The 17,675-nt window shown below is 65.2% G+C and overlaps 3 protein-coding genes across 7 annotated transcripts; 1 reads left to right on the forward strand and 2 right to left on the reverse strand.

Moving 5' to 3' along the window:
• Positions 1-97: 97 nt before the first annotated feature.
• Positions 98-2,268, reverse strand: GPX4 (glutathione peroxidase 4). 4 transcript variants are annotated; one of them, XM_040990607.1, is made up of 8 exons: positions 1,797-1,840; positions 1,547-1,703; positions 1,214-1,308; positions 965-1,109; positions 697-848; positions 582-606; positions 437-496; positions 98-345 (listed from the first exon to the last, which is right to left on the reverse strand). In XM_040990607.1, the coding sequence occupies exons 1-8, from the start codon at positions 1,823-1,825 to the stop codon at positions 313-315; spliced, it is 696 nt and encodes a 231-aa protein (XP_040846541.1). In that variant the 5' UTR covers positions 1,826-1,840; the 3' UTR covers positions 98-312. The 4 variants fall into 4 exon arrangements, with proteins under 4 accessions (XP_040846541.1, XP_040846538.1, XP_040846542.1 ...); XM_040990604.1 differs by having other exon boundaries at positions 1,517-1,713; positions 1,774-1,840; XM_040990608.1 differs by lacking the exons at positions 1,547-1,703; positions 1,797-1,840 and adding an exon at positions 2,151-2,268.
• A 2,468-nt stretch (positions 2,269-4,736) lies between these two features.
• Positions 4,737-7,903, forward strand: POLR2E (RNA polymerase II, I and III subunit E). Its single transcript, XM_040990611.1, has 8 exons — positions 4,737-4,848; positions 5,426-5,600; positions 6,015-6,130; positions 6,256-6,336; positions 6,428-6,486; positions 6,696-6,774; positions 7,124-7,199; positions 7,578-7,903. Exons 1-7 carry the CDS (start codon positions 4,792-4,794, stop codon positions 7,187-7,189), a joined length of 633 nt encoding a protein of 210 aa, XP_040846545.1. The 5' UTR covers positions 4,737-4,791; the 3' UTR covers positions 7,190-7,199; positions 7,578-7,903.
• Positions 7,904-9,102: 1,199 nt separating this feature from the next.
• Positions 9,103-17,646, reverse strand: ARHGAP45 (Rho GTPase activating protein 45). Of its 2 annotated transcripts, none has more exons than XM_040990610.1 (23): positions 17,472-17,646; positions 16,518-16,821; positions 14,360-14,503; positions 14,180-14,264; positions 14,012-14,084; positions 13,863-13,932; positions 13,627-13,764; positions 13,472-13,536; positions 13,272-13,382; positions 13,113-13,193; positions 12,479-12,667; positions 12,243-12,380; positions 11,800-11,990; positions 11,545-11,669; positions 11,387-11,464; positions 11,225-11,311; positions 10,969-11,141; positions 10,691-10,879; positions 10,467-10,604; positions 10,152-10,387; positions 9,859-10,069; positions 9,663-9,759; positions 9,103-9,536 (listed from the first exon to the last, which is right to left on the reverse strand). In XM_040990610.1, the coding sequence occupies exons 1-23, from the start codon at positions 17,559-17,561 to the stop codon at positions 9,349-9,351; spliced, it is 3,201 nt and encodes a 1,066-aa protein (XP_040846544.1). In that variant the 5' UTR covers positions 17,562-17,646; the 3' UTR covers positions 9,103-9,348. The 2 variants fall into 2 exon arrangements, with proteins under 2 accessions (XP_040846544.1, XP_040846543.1); XM_040990609.1 differs by having other exon boundaries at positions 9,651-9,759; positions 17,472-17,645.
• Positions 17,647-17,675: the final 29 nt, after the last annotated feature.

Below are 17,675 nucleotides of genomic sequence, written 5' to 3' on the forward strand. Positions count from 1 at the left end.
CGGATCTGCCTGGGCACCTGCCAGGGCCAGGAGGGATTAGCCAGGATCATCCGACCATCTGACCCAGATTTACCCATGACCAGGCCGGCAGAGAGGCGAGTTTTCTATCTTTTATTCCCACAAGGCAGCTATGATGGTGGCGCCGAGCCGGCGTCCGGCGTCCAGGGGGGCCTTCCTCCGGCAGGGTTGCACGCGAGTTCTCGGGCCAGCCTCACCAGCGGACTGGTTTGCAGGCAGGCCGTCATGGTGCCGGGTGGAAGGCTCCGGGGGACTCAGGCGGGGGGCTCGGGCAGGACTGGGCACTTGTGGGAGCTAGAGATAGCAGGGCAGGTCCTTCTCGATCACCTGTGGGGGGCACAGGGCCAGGGAGAGGGCGGTCATGGCCCCGGCTACTCTGGCCACCCCGCTGAACCACCGCCCTGCCCGGGGCACCTACCAGGGGCTCTTCCATGGGACCGTACCGCTTCACCACGCAACCATTTTTGTCCACCAGGAACTGCGGCGGGAGGCGGAAGGGGCAGTGTGGGAAGGAGCCTGGAAGCACTGGCCCGCCCAGGCGCACCCTGGAGCCCTCCACTTACCTTGGTGAAATTCCACTTGATGGCGCTGCACAAAAAACAAAACAAAGGCAGCCTGAGTGGGGAGGGCCCCAGCACCCCGCCCGCCCCCGCCCCGCACCCCACTCGGGTCACGCACTTGCCCAGCATGCCCCTGCCCTTGGGCTGGACTTTCATCCACTTCCACAGCGGGTGCGCGTCGTCGCCATTCACGCAGATCTTGCTGTACATATCAAACTTGACATTGTAGCTGGCGGCGAACTCTTTGATCTCGGCGTTACTCCCTGGCTCCTGGAGGGGAGGGGAGGGGGCGGCCAGGGGTGTGGGAGGTGAGCGGGCTCCGCACCCCCCAGATCACCCCCTTTTCTCTCACCGCAGCCTAGCCTCCCGCAAGTGCGCACGCCTACCTGCCTCCCAAACTGGTTGCAGGGGAAGGCCAGGATGCGCAAACCACACTCAGCGTATCGCGCGTGCAGGTCGACCAGCTGAGTGTAGTTCACCTCTGTCTTGCCTCATTGGGAGGCTACGTTGGTGACGATGCACACGAAGCCCCTGCAGGAGGGTGGGTGGGCGGGGAGGTCAGCCAAGTCGGGGAGTGGGACTGCCCTGCTTTCACCCCCTGCTTCTCCCCAGTCGCCATCCTCCCCGGGACCCACCGGTACTTGTCCAGGCACACCATGCGCCCATCGATGTCCTTGGCGGAGAACTCGTGCATGGAGCGCGCGCAGCGCCAGTCATCACGGGACGCACACTGCAACGCAAGATCGGGGATTCGGTGACCAGGGGACATCAGGGGACACGGCGGGGGCGGGGAGCCCACGCCCCAGTCCGGAATGAGGCCCCTGGGGGCAGCGAGCGAAGGTCACCAGCTCGAGGTAACCAGCAGGAGCGTACTCAGGACCCCACCCCCAACATGGTGCGAGGCCGCGGCGGCGGGAACGGGGACCCTCTGTGCACACCGGATCCAGGAACTTGTCGTGGCAGCACACGGGCTGCGGCACGGCCGGCCCGGGCCTGCAGGGGCAAGGGCAGGGGTCCAGGGGCGGAGGACGTGGCCTCCGGCGTCGGCACGCAGGGACCTTGCGCTTCCGGGGGGCCTGGCGCCTGGACCGCTGCTGCTGCTGCTGCCGCCGCCGCCGCCGCTGCCTCCGGGGAGCTGGGCCCGGGCGCCGGGCGGTGGTGGTGGTGGTGGTGGTGGTTCCCCCGCTCGGGCGGCCCCGGCCCCGCTGCCTGCAGCGCCCCGGGGAGCCGGCGGCTGCGCGGCCCATGGCCCGCTTCAGTGCCGCCCGACCCCGCGGGGCCCAGGGGAGGAGGAGGACAAAGCGGGCCGTGGTCGCCCCGGGCGCCCGGCCGTGCACTGTGACGCCGCTGCGCGCCGGCCTCGAGCGGCGGGGAAGAGGAGGAGGAGGAGGAGGAAGGAGCGGCCCAGCTCGGCCGCCCTCCCCAGCGCCCCATGTCCAGGGGTCCCAGCCGGACACTGTCCCCTTCCAGCCGCCCCGGTCCGAAGGGGGTCCCCCCACGGCCAGGGAGCAGCAGGCCTCGCGCGTCCGCCCACCAGCCCCGGTCCCCAACGGCCCGCCGCCGCCCGCTCACCATGGTGCCAGCCAGCCCGGGAGCGGCCAGGGCACCGCACAGCAATGCCGGCTTCAGCAAGCGGCTCAGGCGGCTCAGCAGCATCGCGGCGGCAGCGGCGGGTCCCGGAGCCGGCGGCTCCTCCCCTCTCACCCAGCCGACCAATGAACGCGCGCCGGTGCGCCTCGCCTCCCCGCCCTCGGCCACACCCACTCACGCGCCCATTGGCCCAACCCGTCGTCTCCTCTGACGTGCGGTCACGTCAACCAATGGGGAGGCCTGCGCGTGAGGGGCGAGGCGGGCTTGTGACTGAGGCTGGAGAAAGGCGGGGTAGAAGGAGGAGAGATAGGGCAAGTTGTTTTGGTCCGTGACTGCGCATGCTCGCCGCGTTTGTGAGCGTTTCCGCGTCGTGTGACGGCAGATCGAGTCCGCCAGGGCCGAATGGCCGGGAGCTGGACACTGGGGAGGGACGACAGTGGCCGGGGCGCCCCGAGAAGACACAGGGGCCTGGGGCTCCACAACGGCCGAAACGGCTCGGCAGGACCGTTTCCTCAGGCCGCGCGGCGCTGCCGTGTCCTTGCGGTGTCCGCAGGGCCTCGCGGGTCGCGGGCCTGGGAGGATGCGGCCGCCCTGGCCGCAGCCGGACCTCCCCGGGGCGTCTCCCTTCTCGGGGAGCCCCGCACCCCGCGGGCTGGCCGCTCGCAGCCATGACCCAGCTGGACGCACGGTCATCAGGAGTGACCCCCTCCAGCCAGGAGTGACCCCCAAGCCAGCAGTGACCCCCCCAGCCAGGAGTGACCCCCCAGCCAGCAGTGACCCTCCCCCAGCCAGCAGTGACCCTCCCCCAGCCAGCAGTGACCCCCCAGCCAGGAGTGACCCCCCCAAGCCAGCAGTGACCCTCCCAAGCCAGCAGTGACCCTCCCAAGCCAGCAGTGACCCCCAGCCAGGAATGACCCCCTCCCAAGCCAGCAGTGACCCCCTTGTCATACCAGGAGTGACTCCTCCTCATGCCAACAGTGATCCTGAGGCCAGGAGTGGTTCCCTCTCAGGCCAGTATTGACCCCCTCCCCATGCCAGGAATGACCCCCAAACACCAGGAGTGACCCCTCACACTAGGAATGGTCCCCCTCAGACCAGAATTGACCCATCACACCAAGGAGTCACTCAGGCCCGCAGGGGCACAAGGGGCAGAGTTTCCAGAACCAAAATACATTAAAAAAAAAAAAAAAAAAAAAGTCCTTTAAGGGTTAGAAGAAGTCCCAGGGCTCACCCTGGAGGAAAAGTTACAAAAAACATTGAGTTTCAGAACATTTCATCACCACCGAAGGAAGTCCTGTCCTGGGAGCTGGTTACCCTGAGCCTTTTCCTGTTGCTGTGGAATTGCCTATGCAGTCACTTCCTGTGTGTGTGTGTGGGGGGGTGTCCAGTGGGCAACCTGGGGCTGTCGAACTGCATAAAGGGGAGACGGGTACCACTGGTGTGGTTGGACCTCCCCATGGAACAGCAAAACTCTGGGAGACCTCTGCCTGCCACCTCCGCTCCTGCCTGTCCCCGCCCCAAACACCTGCACCTGTGCCCAGGCATGTGGCACCTCACCACCCCCAGACACCCACACGTGTCCCCAGGCACCTGAAGCCTCCTGCCCCATCACTCTGTTAAAGGGACAGCTGTGTGCCCACACCATGTCAGGGCTCAGCTGGGCACACTGCCGCCCTGGCTGGTGACCCTCCAGCCTGGAGGAGGAGGACAGGTTTACAGGGCTTCACAGCTGAACCTCTCTCCATACCCCACCCTTTTCTCCTGATCCCTGGGGCTGCAGACTCTGCCCTGGAAACACCCCATCCCCAGGGACCTGGGACCTTGTCCTGGCCTCGTCTCCAGGGCACTGCCCTGGCAAGCTGCCCTAGGGCATCTTCCACAATCCCCACACTTCGGGGTGCCTCCTCCACCCTCCCACAGGGGACTCTGTCCTCGCATTGGCTCACCCTATCGGGGTACTCGTCCCCTCTGGCCTACTAGCTCGCAACCACACCCCATTGCAATCTGTTCACTGCCTGCCACCCGGCACTGCCTGGCACACTCGGTGCCCTCTGCTTGCCTTCCCCACCCCAAGCTCCTCACGACGACTCCACCTATTCTAAGAGGCAGTCTCTCCCAAGGGCAAGGCTGACTGCTGTTCGGGAAAATATTTTGAAAGCAGAAGTGTTTACTTAAAAATGCATTTATTTCAAGGGTAGCGTGAGAGAGCTCTTCCATGTACGGATTCACTTCCCCAAATGGCTGCGGTAGCTGGGGGAGAGCCAGGTCGAAGCCAGGAGCTCCATCGCTGGTCTCCCAGGGTGGGTGCGGGGGCCCAGGCTGCGTCAGCCCAGGGGCGTCAGCAAAGGGGGATACCGCACCGGAACTGGAGCAGCCGGGACTCGAACCGGCGGCCTTAGAGGATAGCGTCGGTTGCCACAGTAACCGCACCCGACGGTGTCGGGCTGTCCGCAGCGCTGCCTGTCCCGAACGGCGCTGCCTTATTCAGGCGTTCGCTGGAGACAGCCCGGGGTGGGCGGGGCCGGGGGCCTGACTAGCGTCCGGCGCAGGCGCAATTATCGCGCGCGGCTCTATAACGCGGAGTTAGTGTGGCGGCAGCGGCAGGAGCAGCAGCAACGGCGACATGGACGACGAGGAGGAGACGTACCGGCTGTGGAAGATCCGCAAGACCATCATGCAGGTGGGCCTCCGTCTGCGTCGGCCGGCCCGCGGGGTCTCCCACTTAGCAGGGTCTCCCACCCGCTGGGATCCTCCACTTGCGGGGTCCCTTACCCACCTAGTGGGATCACCTACCCGGCCGGGTCCCCCACCCACCTGCCAGGGTCCCCCACCCACCTGCCGGGGTCTCCGCCTGCTGGGGTCACCTACCCTGCCGAGTCTCCCACCCGCCTGCCAGGGTCCCCCACCCACTTGCTGGGGTCTCTGCCTGCCGGGGTCCTCCATCCACCTGGGGGTCATCTACTCAGTGGGGTCAGCCACCCATCCAGCGGGATCCCTTATCTACCTGGAGGGGTCGCCTATTTGCGGGATCACCCACCTGCTGGGGTTCCCTACTCAGTGGGGTTCCACGCTCACCTATCCAGCGGGGTCCTCTACCTGCCAGGACTTCCCACCCAGTGGGGCCCCCCAGCTACCTACTCAGCAAGGTCTCTGGCCCACCCGCTGGGATCCCCTACTTGTGGCTGCGGGGTCACCTATCCAGCGGGGTCCCCCACCTAATGGGGTCCCTCACCCACCTGGCTGTGTGCACCCCGCAGCTGTGCCACGACCGCGGCTACCTGGTGACCCAGGACGAGCTGGACCAGACCCTGGAGGAGTTCAAGGCCCAGTTCGGGGACAAGCCGAGCGAGGGGCGGCCGCGACGCACGGACCTGACCGTGCTGGTAGCTCACAACGACGACCCCACTGACCAGATGTTTGTCTTCTTCCCAGGTGACCGCCGGGCTCCAGGTGGGCTGGGCTGGGGTGGGGTGCACGGACCGGGCTCAAGGTGGGTCCCCACCTGCTGCAGTCCCCCACCCATCTACACGACCAGTGGGGTCCCTCCTTCAGCCACGGGGCTGGAGGCAAGTGGGCCTGCCCGGTGTCCATGTGGGATGCCGGTGGCTCACAGGTGTGGGTGGGGTCCACAGGGCGGGGATGCCATCCGTGCTGGGCCCTCCCTGGTGTCTGGGTGTTCACCCGCTGACTGCACTGTGTCACCCCCAAGGGGAGCCTGTCCCAGGCCTGGACTCCCCACCGTGTCCAGGAGTGGCTGCCCTGGTTCCCATGTCCTCCTGTGGCTGAGCAGGCCCTGGGTGATGGTGTGGGGTTGGGGTGGCCACATGAGCCCCACTGTGCCCACAGAGGAGCCCAAGGTGGGCATCAAGACCATCAAGGTGTACTGCCAGCGGATGCAGGAGGAAAACATCACCCGCGCGCTCATCGTGGTGCAGCAGGGCATGACGCCCTCGGCCAAGCAGGTGCGCCCCATGGGGGCCGGCCTGGGGGCGACAGCAGCGTGGGGGCCGGCCTGGGGGCGACGGGCAGGGTGGGGGCTGGCCTGGGGTACTCCCTGCTGAGCACCCCCACTTCTGGCCCCTCGCAGTCGCTGGTGGACATGGCCCCCAAATACGTGCTGGAGCAGTTCTTGCAGCAAGAGTTGCTCATCAACATCACAGAACACGAGGTGCGTGGGGGGAGGGCGTGGGGATTGTGGGGGGTGCAGGGTGGAGTCGTCCGTCCGTGCTCAGCGCCCCATCTGCCCCATCTGTCCTCAGCTGGTCCCTGAGCACGTGGTCATGACCAAGGAGGAGGTGACAGAGCTGCTGGCACGATAGTATCCTTACGGAACTCAGCTTCCCCCCGCCCCCGGGGGTCCCCTTCCTTCTTTCCCCTTCCTTCTTTCCCCTTCCTTCTTTCCCCTTCCTTCTTTCCCCTTCCCTCCCAGGGGCCCCTTCCTCCTCCCACCTCCAGGGCTCCCTCCCTTCCCTTCCTCACTCTGTATCCCAGTACTGCCCAGACTGGCTTTCCCTGACTGCACCCCAGTAAGCTGCGGGAGAACCAGCTACCAAGGATCCAAGCAGGGGACCCTGTGGCACGCTATTTCGGCATAAAACGGGGGCAGGTAAGAAGGGCTGCTCCCCACCTCCTGGGCAGACTTGGGATCACCCATGTATGAAGCCAGGGCTGCCCAGGGTTATTCGGCTGACCTCCAGCACTCGGGCCCAGCACCCCAAGCCAGGGTACACATCTCCCCAGGCAGTAGTGCAAGGTGCCTGAGCCCCCAGCCCAGCCCTGGGCCTGCGTGCCCATTACCCCAGGCAGGTGCAAGGTACCTCAGCCTGGCACCCCAGGCCATTGTGCCCACCACCCTGGGCAGAGGTGCAAGCTGTCCTAGCCCCAGGCCAGCATGCCCACTGTCTCAGGCACCAGTGTGAGATGCCTGAGCCCCAGCCCTGCCCATGTCACTGCAGGTGGTCAAGATCATCCGACCCAGTGAGACGGCGGGCAGGTACATCACGTACCGGCTGGTGCAGTAGCCGCATGCAGGTGAGAGTCCAGGGCCGTGCTGCTCCCGGGTGGGCTCACATGGACCCTGGGATGGGGACTCTGCAGCCAGCAGAGGCACCAGGACCCCACACGTGGGATCACTCAGCCCATAGGATCCCCTCTACGGACCCAGGGTGGGAGGGTCTTTCCTGGCATGGACCTTCTGTCTCCTTGAGTAGCAGAGGACAGTCCTGGGCCAGCACCTGCCCGGCATCCTGAGGTGCCCCCTGCCAGGCCATCCTGTGTCTCCCTGCAGGCCTCAGACCAGGCCCTGCTAAGCTGATCCATTCCCTGCCCTGCCCTGCCCTGCCCATCACCCGGGGTCGTGGCTTGTGGTCTGCCTGCCTGGCTCAACTGTCCATCTTTTCTGTACCACAGGTGTCCAACGACCTGGCTTCCCCAGATCCAGCCCTACTCAAGGCACCCCAAAGGCAGCAGCCCCGTCTCTGCTGTCCTGTACACCCCAAGACTGGCACTTCCACCTCTGCTGTAGGTCACACGCACGGGGCCCACTTGGGACTACAGGGCCCTGGGCAGGAGCCAGTGTGGTCAGCTGGCTGGCAGGTGGGATCTGGCATGTGCGGTCTGCCCCTAACCCGCTCTCTGGGTCTGTGGGCCATGGGTACTCTGCGGTCAGCAGGTGCAGGTCCCAGCGCCGACCCCAGGGCCAGAGATTGTGAGTGAATAAACTCTTCGTTTGGAAACGAAGACTGAGTGGCAAGGTCTGTGGGGCTCTTGGTACCCCCAGTTCCCTCCCAGCAGGGCTGGGTGGGGCTCCAGGGGAGTTGGCGGAGACACCTGTCCTTTAAGTCACAGGGAGCCTACCGTGTTGAGAGCTCCTGGGACGTCAGACCCCAGGGCTGTGCCACCAACACCCCTGGCTGTTGCTAGCACCTTCTGTGCGCACACCTATTTGTGTTGCCTGCGAGTCCGCATTTGTGCTAGATGCTTCGGTCACCATTGTGGCAGCGTCATGTCTCTCCCTGGTTTGGTCTGGCATGTCAGAAACCCATGCGGTCCCTAGCCATGTCCCCACGTGGGGTGCATGGGCTGCGCCTTGTCTGTCACCTCTGTGGACACTGGGGTCTTGTGTTGGGTGCTCACGTCCGGCGGGGTGGCCCCTGCACTCCCGGGCACACAGCTCTGTGGAGTGTGGATGGGCGGTAGTTACCACATGCCAGCTATGAACCCGGCTCCCCCACAGCCTGCATGGTGCCCACGTGCGGCGTCTGGCTGTGTTGTCCAAACTGGCTCTTCTGAGCCCAGCTGGTTGAGGGGCAGTTGTTCCAGGTGTAGGCCTGTGCCCACTGTACCCCATGGCAGGCTCCTCCCCCAGTATGCACCTACTGCAGGTTTCTCACCTACTGCCTTCACATCGAGGCCCCCCACTGTGGGTCCCAACCCTGGCTCGGTGTGGCTGCAGGGCCCCAGTTGGTGCTGAAGCAGCTGGGTTGGCCCTGCAATGCTGGTCTGTGGGGCTGGCTCCAAGGACCAAACCGCTGCCTGTGGTACCAGCATCCCACAGATTGCCAGCCAGCTCAGGGCTGGTGTTCCCGGGGGCAGCCACGGTGGTTCAGTTCCTGGGCCCCTGCACTCCCAGGAAGCCTGGATGGAGCTCCTGGTTCGAAGTTACCGCTGGGGCACTATCAGATACTGTAGCACTGTGGCCCTGTGGGGAATGACCTATTCAAATTCTGTGACTCTGATAATCACAGGAGCCCAGATGGAGTAGGGGGGGCCTCAGTCTGGAGAAGGTTCTGGAAGCGGATGGTGGCTTGGGCTGCAGTGTGGGAATGGGCCTCCTGCAGCTTGTTAAGTGTTTGTGAGCAAATGTGACTGTTGACATGGGGCGTCCCCTGTCTTGCACCTCCAGGTTGAGGGACGGGAGCCCGCGGGCCAACAATCCAAGTGCTGAAGGCTTTATTGTGAATAGCAGCAAGAGCACTGTGTCCCCAGACCCCAACTTCCAGGAAGGTGACCCCACTACCACCCTAGCCACCGAAGGTCGGCAGGGCCCGCTGCCCCAGGAGGTGGCTGGCATTAGCCATGTGTGCCTCTGCCCTGACCAGCTCAGTCAAGCTCTGGCCACTTCGCCCGGCAGGTGCCCAGGGAGCCTCACGGGGGCAGCCGGGCCCCCGACGGGGCAGCGCTAGCTGCTGTTGTAGGCTGAAAGCTGCAGGGCCAGTCCTGCGGGGCCTCCCTCCTTCCCGGCCCCTGGCTGCTCGTCCTGGCCCTCTGAGAAGCTGAGGCTGTGCAGGGCGCTGGCATCCGATGAAGACAGAGGGTCAGAAGCCTCCTCCAGTTCCGAGTCAGAGTCGGCGGATGCAGCTCGTGATTCTGAGGGGATATTGGATATGTGAAACCCCCAGGCATGCCGGGGCAGTGGCCCTGCCCACGCACGCCAAGCCTGCCCCTCAGCCCCCGGGTAGCAGGGTTCATGGCCATGCTCACCTGTATCCTCACCTTCCGCCACCTCCTGCAGGGAGCAGATGGCACCATCGCCCGCCTCCAGGTATGACACCTGGACAGCCACCTGCGTCTGCTGGCCGGGCAGTGCATCCTGTAGGGGAAGACAAATGACACCACCCATCAGACACCAGAAGATGGCTCCAAGTCACCCTTGGGGCCTCAGCCTCTCCCGGGATGTCTGTCCCCTCACCTGAGAGCCTGGAGCCTCCTCCAGGTCCTCCTCGAACACCAGGCCGTAGTGGACAATGAGCGTCTCAATGATGCGGGCCTGGTGGGGGTAGTCCACCAGGGACGAGAGAGACACGGTGGCCTCCGTGGGCCGAGGCCGCAGCAGCGTGGGCCCAAACACGATGGCCAGATTCGCTGGTGTCATCTTGTTGTTTTGCTCAGCAGCCACTACCCTGAGGGGGAGGGATGGGGTGCAGTGAGGACGGGTCCCACAGACTGCAGCTCCCCGCTCCCCAGTGCCCGGCTCACGCTCACCTGCGCAGGTGCCTCAGCAGGTACCGCAGTGAGGCCCGGTTCTCCGGCGGCAGGTCTCGCAGCAGCTCACGCAGCCGGCTGGCCATGGCCAAAGCCACCTCCTCGCTCCGCTCGCTGCCGGCCCCTTCCTGCCGGCCCCTAGCTGCTGCCTTGGCCTCCGCCTCTGCCTTGGCACTGTCCTTAGCCAGCCCCACCAGCTCGTGGTAGAAGCGGAAGGAAATGAGGGGCTCGGGCAGCTGCAGGCGACAGATGCAGGGGCTCAGCACGACCCCCAGTGCGCAGCCGCAGCCCCGCCCCACGGCCAGCCTGGCTCACCTGGCGAAGGTACAGTTTGAGGACATTGCTGATGTCGTGGGGTGAGGCCTGTGAAAGCTCCACCAACTCCTGCCCGTTCTCAAAGGCCTGGCACAACTTCTCCACCCGTGTCTTCACGCCATTTACGCGGTAGATGCCCTGGGTTGGGTGGGGGGGCACAGTCAGCCGGCAGCAGATGCCAACCAGGCCATAGGCAGAGCCCCCGGCCATGGGCCCGGCCTCACCTTGGTATGCAGTGAGCGGCGCTCGATCTCACTGATGCACTTCCGGATGACCAGGGGCACGCTGTCCGCAGTGGCGCGGGCGGCGGGAATGAAGTCCTGGCCGAAGAGCAGCAGGCGGCCCTGCAGCTTCTTGTGGCCGCACTGGATGGCCAGGGTCTCGAGGCACTTCTTGTGACAGGCCAGGCAGCACTGGGGGTGGTGTCTGGGCATGAGCTAAGCCCCGGGGTGCCCGCTGGCCCACACCCCCACCTGCCCACCCGCCCACCGATGCCCCTCACCTCCTCACACTCAGCGCCCTGGAAATACACGTAGCTGTTGCACTCACGGCACTTGGCGGGCGAGCGCAGCTTACGCAGCCGGTGTGTGCGCGCTGCCTTGGACAGCCCCACGTGGCGGAAAGGCCCACTGGGCACGGCCACAGGCAGCTCAGGGGCCATGCCGTTGAGGTCAGCTGCAGGTGGGAGGGCAGCCCAGGTCACCAAGGACCGTAAGCCATGCAGGCAGCCCCCCTCCCTGCCCAAGCTCCCACCTCACCTTGCTCCAGTGCCGCCTCCTGGTCCGCCAACTCCTCACTGGATGACATGGTGCCAGAGGACGACGTTCGCTCCAAGCGCATGTCCCCTGAGTGGCAGAGAGGGCGTCAGGTGCCCAGAGCCCTAGGGGAGCCCTAGCCCACCCCGCCAGCAGTCCCCTTACCTGGGCTAGAGCCCGCTTCCACCCCGCTCTCAGTAACCGAAGTGGGCCACGACTTGTGCACCTGGTGGCCCCGCACACCTGGGGAGGGAGGCAGCTTGGAGAAAGGGCCAACGACAAAGGGGAGCCAGAGCCAATCCTGGTGCCCCATGGACACTCACCCCGGGACTCCTTGGGCTGGGACCCCTCTCCAGACCTAGGCTCATCTAGAGCACTGCTCGTGACCTCGGCCCCAGCTGCATCGCCTACGTTGAAACTGCTCTTCCGGGCACGTGCCACTGGAGACCTGGTTGGGGGAGAGAGGAAAGGCTGTGATGGGCTGGAGGGTCGGAGGGCGCTGAGGGATTCCTGAGGGGTCCTGGCAGAGCATGCAGGGGTTGGAGTAGGACCCACCAAGGGGTCCCACAAGCACGTACCAGGCGCCGGCAGGCACGTGGGGCTCGAAGTCATAGCGCACATCAGGCTCGTCGCCACGCTGCAGCTGGCGCACGTGGCTCGCGTACTGCTGGCCCGGGTCGTACAGCTTGCTGCTCTCACACAGCATTTGGAAGTGCACGGGCAGCGGTGCTGTCATCATGTGCATCGTCTGGTAGTAGGATATGGTGGCCTGCAGGGGGCAGCCGCGGGCGCACGGTCAGGAGGTGGGGCGCCTGCACTGCTACCCACCCGCGCACCCTGCGCCCCTCAGCCCTGACTTACAACCCTGCACACCCATGAGCAACTCTGCACGCCCACGCGTCCCACAGCCCTGCCCGCTTTCTCACCACGCTCCCCACAGCTCTGTCTGTGTGCCCTGCACTCCGCGCTCTGCCTGTCCGTGCGCCCTGCGCCCCGCAGCCCTGCCCGCCCACGCTCGCACCGACTTGATGGTTTGGTCGCTCTGGCGGATGAGCTCCTGCAGCTGCCGCAGTGCCGTCACCTTTGTGTCCTCCAATTCCTGTTTCTGTGTCTTGGCATCCGCCACGCACGTGCGGTATGTGGCCATGGCTTCTTCTGCCTGCGGGGATGAGCCGCGCCACTGTGGGACTCAGCTTGCCATCCTGGGACCAGTGCTCAGCCGGGGAGCGGGGCAAACACCTGCCTGGAGCCTCTCACCTTGTTCTTGGCTTCCTCTTCCAACCGCCTCCGCTTGTCCAGGGCCTTGGAGGCTGCGCTACCCGCCCCAGCCGCGCTGCCCGCCTGGTCCTCCTCCGCCTTGGCCACCTGGAGGCGGGCCTTGTCGTGGTCCTCACAGCGCTGCACGTAGGTTTGCTTGGCTTTGCGCAGGTTGGATTCGGCCTCTTGCTGGGGGCGTGCAGGAAGGAGACTCATGCCGCCAAGGCGGGCCGTGCATCCCCGGCATGGCAAGCCACCCTGCTCATGCCCACCCTCGGCCCAAGGTGACGGGGGCTGGAGCCTGGTGGCTGTCCCCTCCCTTACCCCCTGGGGCAGGAAGCCACATAGCTCCTGGGTGGGGTGAGGGGGCAGGAAGCCAGGGCGCACAGCCTGCACCCCAGGAGGCTGAGCCGGGTGCAGAGACCAGAACCACAGAAAAACTGACATAACCCAGGCGTGGGGAATGAAACACAGGGCCTCCGCCGACAGCCACGGAGCCAAAGCCAAATGGCAAAGAGCGGGCGGGGAGGATGGGGGACCAGGCGGGGAGGATGGGGGACCAGGTGGGGAGAGGCCGCGCCCACCCTACTCCTGAATGGTGGGTGGGGGGCTGCGCCTACGCGGGAGGCCTTACCAGTTTCCGCTGGGCACGATGCCAGGCCTCCTTGATCTCTTTCCGCCGCTTCTCATGCTCCAGGCGACGCAGCGCCAGGGGCTGCGGGGGAAGCAGGTGAACCGGCTGTTTGCGGTGCTGCCCCCTCGGCCCCCTCCCCACCCATGACACCATGCCCACCTGCATGTAGGTCTGCGTTTGCAGTGTGTTGGCCGCCTGCACCAGGCCATGGCCCCACTCCAGGTCCTGCTCCAGTGCCAGCGCGTAGATGGATAGCAGGGGCATGTGCGGCTGTGGGCAGCGGGCAGGTGGGTGGTCAGCGGGCAGGTGGGCACCCTGGGCTCCTCAGCTTCTTCCCGCTTCCCGGGCCAGGGCCCCACCTCCTGCACCACCGTCTGTCTGCAGGCGTGCACAATCTTCTGCAAGCCTTTCCCGAACTCTATCTCTGCGGGCAGGCAAGACGGGAGGGTGACAGGTCAGGGCAGGCAGCAGGCCATGCTGTGCCCAGCCCCTCCCTGCTGGGCTCCGCACTCACCCAGCGTTGTACGCCTCTCCAGGTAGCTGACGAGGTCTTTCATGTACTTGGCCATGCCCTTGGCGTACTGCAGGGCTACGTCCACGCCGCCCTCACAGCGTTGGAGCAACAGGTCTACCTCTTCAGGGGCCAGGCAACCTGCACCAGGCAGGTGGGTAGGTGGGACACATGCGTGGCTTAGCTGGCGTGTCCCCGCAGCTGCCCAGTGTGTCCCCCCGTGTGGATCCCACACTTACCCTCCTCGTCACAGTCCTCGGAGCTGGGTGGGGTGCCCTCGCTCCCGGGGCCATACAGGTTCTCCATAGACTGCGAGCAGGAGGGGCACCAATGAGTCCCCACCCCACACACAGAGGTCATAGCACACCCAGCCCTGTATGCACCTCACCTGGCCGGCGTCCCCCGGGGGCACTGCCAGGAGGGTGCTACTGTCCACCTCGCCCATGAGGAACTCAGACACACTGCGGGGCAGGGTGGCAGGAGGGGGTGGTCAGTGCAGGGGCACCAGCACACCCTTGCCTGCAGGGCCCCCCACCCCCCTTAGCCCAGTCCTCACGTGCTACTGAAGGACACGGCCACAGTCTCCAGGGCCTTCTCGAAGTCCCGCTTATCTGACTCATTGTTGCTTTCATAGTGGAAGGCTGAGAGGGCAGGGGTGGGGGGGCCCACAGAGGGTCAAGGCCACCTTGGGACGCCCTGCCCCTCCTCCCCAACCGGCCCCAGCCACTTGCCTAACCTTTGACCTTGGCGATGAGGGTGCCCGCGGCCGTGAGGATCTCCACAGTGTTGAGCAGTGGGTACTTGGAGATCACTTGGTGCATGACACGCAGAGCCTCACCCAGGCACTCGTGGGCCAGTGGCCGGCGCGCCTCCAGCAGATCTAGGGGAGGGGTGGGGAGGGCAGAGCAGGCTTGAGTGGCTGACCCCAGCGGGGCGGGGACCCAGCCTTGTGCTCCTGGTCTGCGCCTTAGGACACTGAACTCCCAATTGAACTTCAAGTCCTTTCTCTGGATGCCTGGGCATGCCTGCAGTGGGGGCAGGGGAGGGCAGCGGAGGGCAGGGCACCAGCATCCCATATCCCAGTGCCTGGTTCAGGCTCAGGACCCCAGCTCCTACTGCCGCAGGCCTCTGGGAATCAGCACCCATGGGAGACCCAGATGGAGCTCCGGGCTGCCCCCCCAGCCCAGCCGCAGCCGGTGCAGCTGTATGGGGAGTGAACCAGCAGATGAAAGGTTTGTAGTTTCCTTGCCTTCCGCACTACCAAAACCCCCTGCCACCACTACTGAAGGAGGCCTTTCAAAGAAAAAAATCTTGTCCAAGTGTTAGATGTTTATAAAAAAGATGTTGGAACTGTAAGTGTTGCTGATCCGGCAGAGTGTGCCTCAGTTTACCACCCCCCAGCTCTCCAGCACTGCTGGTGCCCCCTGGGGCAGGAGGGATGTCTCCAGCTTGTGGCTCCCGCCACCCTTGTGGGAGACCCGGGGAGAGTTCTGGGGGTGGGCTGGCCCCCACCCAGAGGACAGGCTTGGGAGCAAAGTGCATATTCAATGTCTCGTGCTCTGCCTTCCTACTAAATAAACCATTCTTAAGAAACATCTGAATTTATTGCAAAAAAAAAAAAATCCACCACTGCAATTCATGCTTTTTTTTTCCTCCTGCCTAACCACTTTCCGTGTTATGAAGTTTGGCACCAACATAGCTTCATGTTCTTGAAGGCTATCTTCCGGCTTTTGGAATCCCTTCAGTCACGCACCTGCTGGGGACTCGCCTCCCAGCTCTTCCCCCTCCATGCCCCTAGCACAAGGCAACCAGGAACCAAGAGCAGGTGGGACTCCTGGGTGGCGGAGCCCACCTCACCCAGCTCTGCGTGGCCACTAAGACCAGCACAGGACACACAACATGCATCCAGCAGACCCACCCCCGTGGGCTGCAGCTGAGCCAAGCACCACATGCTGGGGGGAGGTGGCTGTGGGGTGTGGACCCAGACTTCTGCACTGCCCCATCCCCGCCCACGGGGCATCGCTGGGTGCACTGTCCTGGCAGACACACTTGGTGCAGCCATCAGGGTGCTGAACACAGCATGCATGCGAAGGGTTTCAGGAAATGACTCTTGGGGGGTTGTCGGCGGCTGCTAGCCAGCCAAATTGGCTGCAGCTGGGCCGAGAGCCTCTCCCTGGGTCTATCTCCCCTGAGCAGCAGCAGTACCCGGGGGGGGGTCGCAGGACAGGGCACAGGAGGTGTGTGGGTCAGGGGTGAGTCCATCCCTGGGCAGCCCCCCTTCGCCTGCATGGGTACCCCTTCCTGGCCATCCTTGGGATCCCGGCTCACAGACACCTGAGGGGAGTGGGTGCAGCTTGGGACCCTGACCCCGCCTAGCTGCCCCAGGGCCGCCCCTGGCTCAGTCCCAAAGGGCTGCGCCTCCAAGGAAGCTCTGGAAAGGGAAGGGAACCAAGATTAGGCGGCTTCCTGGGGAAGCCACCCCCGCCCCAAAGCCAGATAACTGGGGCTCCCACTCAGCGCAGAGCCCCCAGGCTGTGGCCACCTCCCACTTGCCAACCATCCAGGGCCATCTTGGCAGCACAGTGGGGCAAGAGGCACCTGGTGCGGGCCTGGCACTGCGGTTTCTAGGCGGATTCCACATGCAGGGTGCAGGCTGCGCTTCTTAGGGGGCTGTGCCCACTACAGCTCAGGGTGCCCGCCGCAGTGCCAGGGACAAACAGGAAGCGGATGAAAATAACTCGGCAGGAAGCTGGGCTGTCAGCCGCGCGTGGAGGCAAAAAGGGAACTGGTGCTCCTCCCTGCCTGGGGCCGACGCTGCCTCCTCCCCTTTGCACCTGCTGAAGCTCCCATAAGACCCCGCTAACACCGGCCTGCCCATCCCGCGCGCCTCTCACCGTCACGCAACACGCAGTCCTTGAGCTTCTCCAGGCCCTCGGCGAAGCGAGCCACGTCCCCCAGCAGCACAGAGATGTCCTCCCCGGCCTCTGGCCCAGGCCCCTCGGCTGGTGGCTCTGCGGGGCTGCGGTGGCTCCGGCCCAGCGTCCAGGAGGCCCCAGGCAGCGGGAAGCCTGCTGCACTGGCATGGCGGCTCAAACTGGTGGGCCGTTTCAGGGTGCCCGTGGCCTTAGCGTTGGTGGCCGTGGGCTCCTGGCCCTGCCCAGGGAATGCAGCTTCGGCCCCCTCCCTCCTGGTCTGCTCCTGTGAGAGGTGGACGGGGGACACAGGTAGAGGGGGTGGTCTGGCCCTGACACTGCCTCAGTTTCTCCATACGCAAGGTGGACAGGGGAGGGGCTTTGAGGTCAGAAGCCAGAGGTCAGAGGGCTGAGATTTAGTGCCCAGCACCCCCCCACCCACCTGTTACCCAACATCCTCCCCTCGCAGCTTTCACAAACAACGGCCCTGCTAAAACCACAGCCGGGGGCGGGGCGCGCAGACCTTGGGGTGGGGGAGACCCCACTTCCTGGAAGGGGAGGGCGCGCAGAGAAGGTATCAACTTTTCCATCAAAACACCTCCCGCCATTGTGGGCCCCCAGCCTCTTGCTGACCCCCATCCCACCCCCGTTCCCACGAATACTCTGGGCCTTCCGGACAGGCACCCCTAGACCCAGGCACCCAGCGAAACCGCCGCCAACCCCAAGCCACGCCCTGGCCCCCATCCACGCACAGCCCCGACCCCTTCTCGGACTGTGTAGTTGGGAGCCCAGGCTTCTCCGCTCCCCAGCGCTCCAGGTTCCCTGCCCTAAGCCCGACGCGGGGTTTAGGGGCTCTGCGCCCAGAACCCCCGCCGGCACAGCGCTCAAGTGGGGCGCCCCTGGCCTGCGCCCGCGCCCACGGGAGGCACAACTCACCGCCGGCGGCTGTGGGCTGGGGCTTCCCGCGCGGTTCTTCTTGGAGATGGAAGGGGTTTTCATGAGCTCTCGCTTCTTCCTGGAGAACATGGTGAGGCCGGGCCCCCCGCGGCCCGCCGGCCTCGGGCAGCCTGGGGCTCAGCGCTGGCGCTCCGGGGACCACATTGCGCCGGCACCCCCCGCCCCAAGCTGTCAGGCCCACGT

The sequence above is a fragment of the Ochotona curzoniae genome, unplaced genomic scaffold (genome assembly GCF_017591425.1).
Source record: "Ochotona curzoniae isolate NIBS_2020 unplaced genomic scaffold, NIBS_Ocur_1.0 contig_605, whole genome shotgun sequence".
NCBI classification, from domain to species: Eukaryota; Metazoa; Chordata; class Mammalia; order Lagomorpha; family Ochotonidae; genus Ochotona; species Ochotona curzoniae.